Source organism: Ostrea edulis, chromosome 1, assembly GCF_947568905.1.
Source record: "Ostrea edulis chromosome 1, xbOstEdul1.1, whole genome shotgun sequence".
Taxonomy (NCBI): domain Eukaryota; kingdom Metazoa; phylum Mollusca; class Bivalvia; order Ostreida; family Ostreidae; genus Ostrea; species Ostrea edulis.
In genome coordinates, this window is record NC_079164.1 from 109,130,535 (window position 1) to 109,139,799 (window position 9,265).

General features: G+C 37.7%; 1 protein-coding gene across 1 annotated transcript; it reads left to right on the forward strand.

The window, feature by feature from the left end:
• The first annotated feature begins 699 nt into the window (after nt 1–699).
• Nucleotides 700–2,529, forward strand: LOC125664596 (uncharacterized). The gene has a single exon (XM_048897418.2). It carries the CDS (start codon nt 700–702, stop codon nt 2,527–2,529), a length of 1,830 nt encoding a protein of 609 aa, XP_048753375.2.
• The last annotated feature ends 6,736 nt before the right edge of the window (nt 2,530–9,265 follow it).

Here is a 9,265-nt window from a genome sequence, read left to right on the forward strand (position 1 = left end):
TTTATTTCATGTTTTTGATAGCTTATCAATCAAAACGAGTAAAGGCGATTTAATAGATGCACCATAGACAACAGTGTACATTAGCACGAATCTCCTCCCGGCGGTCCAGAGAGCACTATAAGGGTTATTCACCGCGGGAACTCTGCAATGACAGGATATGTTTGCACTATGGAATCATGTTTTTTTTTATCAGGTAGATCAACGCAAGAAGCAAACCATGAACAAAATGAAGTCAAAGGAATCAACAATGATTAAATTGAATTACAAGTCTCTACTGTCTTTTCTCGTAAAACATCGTTTATAACCTCCTTTTGGGGATCATATAATTAGTATCACTCTTTGGAACTTTGAAAACAAAATATTTACAGTATATATTCTTTAATTCAAGCATTTGCAAAATCAATAGGAAAATTTGTGTATAAGTGAAAATTGATATGCAGTACATTGTATTTCTACACGAGGCAAGTAATGCGTGAGTAAGAACGAAACATTGATAGCACTATTTAAAGCAAATTAAACAACCGCAAGATTTGTTTTGAAAGATTTCAAAGTTTTCAGTTCGCCTCAATGAAATTAAAAACCTCGCGATTTGGTTTTTTAGATTTAACAATGCGAGAGATAATGTCAGACACAGTGGTCTGGTATTGTGACATATAATGTCCGTTTCTAGCTATCAATACTCGCATTCATTCTGTTGGGATGTCATATGAATATCAACTTCTTCCAGTGACGTACAGACACGTGTCCCTAATGGATAATTTGGAATTCGAGGACGACAAACTGACCTCGGTCGAAGTGCCTTCTCTGGGCGCAAGCAAACTTAAATGCGAGCCCTGCAACAACGACAGTTTAGAGGTGGTGGATGCGCAATACTTCTGCAACAACTGTCTGGAGGGATTGTGTGAAACATGCGCTAAATACCACAGAAACATGAAAGCTTTGAGGAACCACGTCGTCACAGAGCTAGGTGAAACGACACCCTCTATGGCGTTGAAGCCGTTTTCCTCCTTTGCGACGGCTGTTGGCAACAAATGCAACATTCATCCCCACAAGGATCTCGATTTCTTCTGCGTCGATCATCAAAGCACATGCTGCGTTATGTGCATTGCCCTTGGGCACAGGAAGTGTGAGACGGTAAAGAGCGTTGATCAGGTTGATATCGGGAATGATTTTGGATTTTCAACCAACTCTTTGTTTCAGAGAGCAGATAAATGTGCCAGTTATGCTCAGTCGGTTGTAGCTACAAAAGAGCGCAACCTTCAACATCTGCAGGAGCAGAAGAATAAAGCGACAGCCCGAGTAGCCTCTATGATCCGGGATACGAAGACGATGCTTGATACCCTAGAATCCAACATCCAGCAAGACATGGACAATGCAGACCAACAACAACGAATGCAGCTCCAAGATCAAGTAGAAAACTACAAAGGGGTCGTCAACAAGATTAACGAGGCCAAAAACAAACTAGAAACTTCACTTAAATTCAGAACGAAGCTCAACGTCATTCAACAAGCTCCGCGACTGGAGGAGTTGTGTCGGAAATATGAACATGAATTCCAGAATGATAAAGACAACGACAGCGATCTAATTTTTGGATGGTCCCCAGATGTCATTTTAGACAATCTGGTCCGATTTCAGGAGAATATTGGTAAATTGCACTTAACACCAATTCAAAAGCTCGAGGTACCACTCCACCCCAGTCGAAGAATTTACTGGGACAAACGAATCATTAAAAGGTCAGAATTCAACGCCAAGACTGGTTCCGATAAGAACAACTGTCTCTTCACGGGTGCTGGGTTCACCAGCAGAGGCGAAATCATCCTAGCAGACCACAGTAACCGCAAAATTAAACTTTTTACAAGAAGTGGTAGTCTCCGACATCAACTCCGATGCGAAGATCAGCCCTGGGATGTCTGCATGATAGACGATGAAAATGTCCTTGTTTCATTTCCGGCCAAGCAGAAAATCCAGGTCTTCCGCATCCGTGAAAAGATCATCCCAATCCGCAACATTGCAGTGGAAGGAAATTGTCACGGAGTATCACATAGCGCCGGGAAACTTGTTGTAACGTTTTCTGATGACTACAAGAGCTGCATTGGTTCCGTAAAATATATGGATATGCAGGGAAGAGTCACACGCAACATCAACACAAATTCTACGCACAAGTTCGTATTCGAATGGCCGCATTTCGTGCATTTCGACGGGGATCGCAACTGTGTTTACGTGACTGATGAAAGCAATGGATCGGTAGTGAAGATCATGCAATCGGGAGCAATTCAGTGGATCTGTCGGGAGGCTATCATCAAAAGTCCAACCGGAATTGACGTTGACAACGAGGGCAATATTTTTGTCTGCGCATTCCACGCGCGCACATTGGTGCAGTTATCAAGGGATGGACACGTGGCCAAAGAAATGCTGACAGATGTGGAGAACCCCTTGAAAATAGCGTTTGACAAACTTAAAAACAATTTTGTCCTTACGAACGGATTCGCTTCGTCCCAGAACTTCGTTGGAATTTATCAATGTATATAAAGCACTTGGCCAGACTATATTTAAGTCCGGGGCATGTATATTGATTTACTGCACAAATTTTTGTGAATTGTTTGTCGTGAATTTTGAAGGAAAAAACTATTGAAATACGTGTTGTTAGCTTTTATAATAGCCAACGTCAATTTCCAGAAATCCAATTTTGTATTGTAATCTTGTATTGTAATTTTGTATTGTAATCTTGTATTGTAATCTTGTATTGTAATTTTGTATTGTAATCTTGTATGTAATTTTGTATTGTAATCTTGTAATATCTTGGGTTTAAACTGTACACAATACGGTTTGAGGGTTGGATTTTAGATATGACCTTATGTAAATACGACAGAATTTCAACTTGAATAGTTATTGCGCATACATACATAAACGTATGATGATCCCATGTGTAATTACATTAGTAACTAGTAGCGTAGCATATTTTTATCATTTTTGGTCTTGATAATATACTATAAGCTATGTTGATGTTCTATTTATTTTTAGTATACTTCTTGTTCGTTGCTACTTTCGATATCATTGACATGTGTATGTAAACTATCACCTATATTGCATGCATTGTTTTGGCATGAGATGCAGTCTAAGACAGATGTGTTGATGTAAAATATATCGATAACTCGAAGTGAAATCAAGTATTACGATTGTAAATCACGTGACTTGCTTCTACTATTACACGTACATGTTGAAGTTAGCCGCCTGCCATCTTGCTTACGAAGGAAAATATCACGTGATATTTTGTCTAAAGATCTACCATCTTACAGTGAACAGTTGTTCAGATATTTGAAATTTGTATTTCTACTTCATTTATTCTGTATGATGTAATTTATTTGCAACATAAGTGATCAAACTAACTTGGACCTATTGTGATGGCGGAATTTACAATTTTCATATTGTTGTTCTGTATTCCTACGTATAGGATTGTGGTTGTCTGTTTTATTATAAAGAATTATTTTTACTTCTGTTTGTATGCAACCATATTAAATTTGATTGTAATTCATTATATGGGAATAGGACACTTTGACATCATGTACTTTTTTGTACTTAAAGTAGTTCGAAAATGCTCTAGAAAGGACAATTATTCATTGGTTGTTTCGGTCACATGAGCATCTTATGTAAGGCAGAAAGTTTGTCAGTTTCATCATCCTGTTATTTTATACATGTATATGACGTCACTGACTGGAGGAAGTCCAGCAAATAAATTCATACAATGATATACCTAGTTATCATTCAAGCCTTTGATAATGAAAGGGCGTGGCGAAGCAAAATAGACATGCAGTCCAGAGAGTATTCTGGGTATATCTTGTTCGCTGATTGGCATAGGACAGGGTGCCAAAAAAGCTTACAATATCAACAGTTGAATGAATGAGTGCCACAATTCAATGAAAGAGAATAATAATTCAGTATTTGGAGCACGTCAATTGAATTAGTTCTTGCAATAATTGAATTATTGCTCTCTTCATTTGAATTGTAGCGCGCAGTAATTGAATTATTACCTTTTTCAAGATATCTGCATCTGGGTTTGTTCTGCCAAGGCAGTAACACATTTCGAAATTGTACGCCGCAAGCGCAGAGACCCACCTATGGCCTGTTTCATCCAATCTGGCTGTTTTCAGTACAGTACATATACCATGCAATGGATTATAGTCGAGGTAGACACAGAATTTATGGCCATAAAGGTAGTAAATGAATTTCAGTGCTTAAAATGTTTGGACGATGAGCGTGGTAATTCTTTTCAGACTTGCTTAGTCCACGGCTGGCACAGGCAATAACCCGTGTCTGATTCTGCTACAGGACCGTACCGAGCACTTGCTGCTGGTTTATTGTTTGTTTGTTTGTTTTACGTACCGTCGAAAATTCTTCACTCACACTGAGATGTAACCACTATAGGTGAAGTACCACAAATTTAGACCTATACTTACCGCTCAGGACCGTAGCAGCGAGGGTTCTTTATTGTGCCAACGCCTGATGCGACATGGGACCTCCGTTTTTAAGGTCATATCCGAAAGACCCGTGATTCTCACTTCTAGATGCAGACCGTTTGGCGAAGGAGTACTCACTATCCATTTTAAAGTCTTAGGTTTGCCATGGCATGAACGGGGCTCAAACTCACGATCTCCCGGTTACCAAGCCAACATTCTACCACTGAGCTACCGCGACCGGTTGCTGACATTTACATGAAGTTCAAATTGGAGACTATAATTTGGGTATGCCATACTGATGGAGAGGTAAGCAATCCTTAAGTGTGTTAAATGGTCGAGTTTCCTCGTCTCACCAGGTGCAATTGACTTCTTACTCCTCTTTGTCATTGTTGGTAGAGACATCAATTTGGTGAGTGGTAGAGAAATATAGGGACAATTCTTGAATATGATAGCCAGCCAAACATAAAGATTGGCGAACTTGCTCAGGAGTAGTTGGTGTAGTCCAGTTCTCAATTTTCTAAACCTTGAAAAGGTCGGCTTCAATCCTTTTCTCTGAGACAATGTGACCTATGTACATTGTAAGCCACTCTCCTATAAAGGAATTTACATTTCGTAGGTGCTAGATTTAAGCCACATTCCTGTAACCTCTGAAATACAAGCTTTAAGTGGTATGAGTGTTCCTCATAGCTACTGGAAAATGAAAGCTGAAGATAACGAACAGCAATCAAGCTCATAACAGGAATACAAAATAAACAGTTGGGCTAACACGGACTCCTGGACATACCAGAGGTGGGGTCAAGTCTAGAAGGAGTAAGCATACCCTGTCAACCAGTCACATCCGCCGTGAGCCCTGTCTTGATCAGGTAAACGGAGTAATCCGTAATGTGATCAGATCATCAAGATATATCAGACAAATCTTAAGCTGCAGGTATCCAAAGCACTCCTCCACGAAGCGCTGATCTGTGACGGGGGCGTTAGATAGGCCAAACGGGAATCTATTAAATTCATAAAGGGCCTACGTTAGTAGGGGTGTACAGTGAATGCGGTAACTCTCCTTATGGACAACCTTGATTTCCAGTATCCAGATTTCATACCGAGTATCTAAGGTAACTTTTAAAATAAATAAACAGAATAAAAGTTATTTAACAAAAGTTAAAGGATTCAATAAAATTAACCCCCCTCCACCAAAGAAACGAAACAAAAATCAAATCACTTACATATACTAATAAAGTTCTTGATGAATAATTAAATGAATTAAATCAAGTGTTTAAAGAAATTCACAAAGTTAATTCAAAGATCAAAAAAGTAAATTCAAATAATTCGGCAACGAGAGGATCTCTAGGTTCTGCATATGGATGCAATAATAATGTATACACTGTAGGAAAAATGACTAGTTAACAAAAACAACGTGAATGTGATGGAACTTTTCCTAAATACACAAAGACAATAATGCAGTCAAGGACACCGTTCATATAAAAGGTCAAGTAAACACAAAGACAATAATGCAGTCAAGGACACCGTTGATATAAAAGGTCAAGTAAACACAAAGACAATAATGCAGTCAAGGACACCGTTGATATAAAAGGTCAAGTAAACACAAAGACAATAATGCAGTCAAGGACACCGTTGATATAAAAGGTCAAGTAAACACAAAGACAATAATGCAGTCAAGGACACCGTTGATATAAAAGGTCAAGTAAACACAAAGACAATAATGCAGTCAAGGACACCGTTGATATAAAAGGTCAAGTAAACACAAAGACAATAATGCAGTCAAGGACACCGTTGATATAAAAGGTCAAGTAAACACAAAGACAATAATGCAGTCAAGGACATCGTTCATATAAAAGGTCAAGTAAACACGGTCCCACGCTTGGTTCACTTTTACCTTATGTCAACAGACAAGTAGGTTCACATCATATTTGCACAAAACTTTATTCCATTGAGGGTTTTGAATACGTTTTTCAAAGAAGCCGAAGCTAGTCCATACTGGGATTTTTCAAGACCATAATATAGACTGAATTCTATTATTATGGATGTTGCTCATCACAGGCTCTTTAAGCCACCTTGGGTTATGGATAATATTCCTTCTGAATCAAGCCTCTAGTTCCTTAAGCTCAAATTTACTAACAAAGGAATAGATGCCGTCAACATAAGCAACATTCTTCATCATAAAAAAAGTCCAGTCTTGTATTCCAACATATTTCAAGTTTAAGTCTACACCCTGTATTTCCTTAAAATATACTTCTATTATTGCTTCCAAACTATTTAATTACAAACAAATTTTGCAGTGCCTAGATATAGACCATCTTATACTTAATCCACCTATGCGTTCTTGATCTTCGTCTTCTTTCAGCCATAGTCCACCTGGACATGTCATTACTGGTAATATTGATATAGTTGAAAATGAGAACCTGAAATTACTTATCTTAAAAGGTCCTAAATTCAAAGAACCTTAGTATAGATAGGTTACATGAAGAATATGTTTTGGTTCCAGCTGACGAAGCTTCTAGTTACATCATAGTCTTTATTTGTAAGATTCATAATTATAACTGTATTTTAAACTATTACTTCCACTTTTGATGCTCGTACTCATACTCTAACTGCCCTTTCAAAAAATGAAATTATTCAAAATCATGCTTCGGTTTTAGACACATTTAATATCCAAGTCAATGGGATGGATGAATATGAGTTATCGTACCTATACTGCATTCCTAAACTTTATAAAAACCCTTACAAAGATACATCGCTGAATCCAGTAAATTATAATTTGCTCTTCGAGTGTATTGTGCCACAACATATGATAGAAGTGGTGTAAATCAAATGTGGATTCTAAAAAAAAATTCCAGAGAACTTTTAGTAAATTTGAAATCGCAAAACCTTTATCAAATCAAGAACATCAAAACGCATGACTTTTCAAGACTTTGCACGACAATTCCTCACGATCAATTAAAGACTAGATTTTTTTAATATCATGTACAGTTGCTTCTTCAACGTTAACAAAAATGGGAAAAAGAAATATTCATATCTAGTAAACAAAGAGAGAGAAAAAACCCAAAACACCTCAGAATAGACAACAAACAGGAAGTTATAATCAGCTGATGAGGCCTGGTGTGAGCAAAATCACCCAAACTGAAGTATGTCGCTTAAAATATTTGTCCTGCCAGTACTGAAATATTCTATGGACAGCTTTATGTATTATTCACATATATGCCAGGTATCATACCACGGCTAGTGCACGTGTCCTTAAGGAATCCTTTCAAGGTCACTCACTGTCAGGGAGGTATCCCCCTTGTGTATTGATCCCTCGTCCAGTCTTCCAAAGCTGGTCCTCTGAGGTGCCAATTCATTTTCATACCAATCCGTGCTGGTCCCAACGTGGACGCCAAATGTAACATAGACAGCATGGTTTATGCCTCTACTGAGAACCAAACCCGGTACCTCTGGCACAGCCATTTGCCAAAATTCAATTTTACAGATTACTATGTAGAATCAGTGTGCATGACATCTGATCTATTACAGGAGATCGAAGAAATTGATCATGAGATTTCACAATTTGTAGAAGTTGACTGGAAAGGAGAGCAGGCAAATGATAGATTGCTATTTTTGGATCCCATATGTAGAGAAAAGGAATTAGGCCCAAACGAAAAGAACTTACAGATGGTAACAATCGCATAACCATGTACAGGATGTTTCCGCATCTTTCATCGAATGTGTTTGGAATTCTGTGCAGGAAATCAACCAGAGTTGAACAACAGCATCACAGGTTTTATTACCAGAAAAGCTGAAGGAAAAATTGTCAAGTGGGCTTCATTGATGTTTAATAGTTAAACGTTTTCAGATCATTTTCTACATTATTTACCAAAATTGTTCACATAAAAGCGCCAGTTAGAATTATATATCATTTCTAGAAGAAGAAAAAATCTAGTTTAAAATGTAAAATTCAATCACTTGTACAGTATGTTATGAAGTAGTGTGAGACTCGATTCATGAAATGTTATAATTTCTCTAGTCAAGCCGCTATACTGTTAAAACTGAAACTATTTGATGAAGAATGCTTCAGATGGTCTTCCAAAACAAAATTGTTGGAACATTAAATGTAGTGTATGAAAGGTGAAAATAACGAACAGTGATCAATCTCACAATTCCTTTAGGCAATGCAAACAAGGTGGGATCGGGTGCCTAGGAGGAGTAAGCATTCCCTGTTAACCGGTCACTCCCGTCATGTATACAATTTATAAATTCATTCTGTATTTGATGTAGAATATTACAGAAGGTTTCCCAAAACATATTCTAATTCTGATTTGTTTGCTCTTGGTATTCAGTGAAGTCGAGATGAAATCCCATCACAGGTAAAGGCCTTTTACAGCATGTCATTTTCCAGGGGTGTTGTTCAATAAAGAACAGCTGACGAACGGCTGTCATTTTCATTGCACTTGTTTATTTCACCGGGTTTAATTAGAAGCTAAAATAAGGTAAAAATGCCGCCTCATCAGTATTGATCTCCTTTGTTGAAGGTAACTCGAGATGGACTGGTATTGATATGACAGTAATATTATATCTGTTCTGTACCACCTGTGGGTTGAATTTACTTTGACGCAATAGTTGTCACTTACACTCTACTAGCCAACTTAGATCGTTGTTAACTTAATATTAATATGCTCTCTAAAATGTTTTATTGCATCACTGCTTTTCTCTAGTGTAGAAAAATGAAAATGATTGCCATCGCATGATTTTGGTGATGAATAATGCAAAGGTTGCTAATTAATCTGATTTACTATCATTAGTTCGTATAGAGAAAAGAAAATATA

Coding starts and splice junctions, on each gene's coding strand:
- LOC125664596 (XM_048897418.2), top strand. CDS start 700: ATGTCATATGAATATCAACTTCTTCCAGTGACGTACAGACACGTGTCC.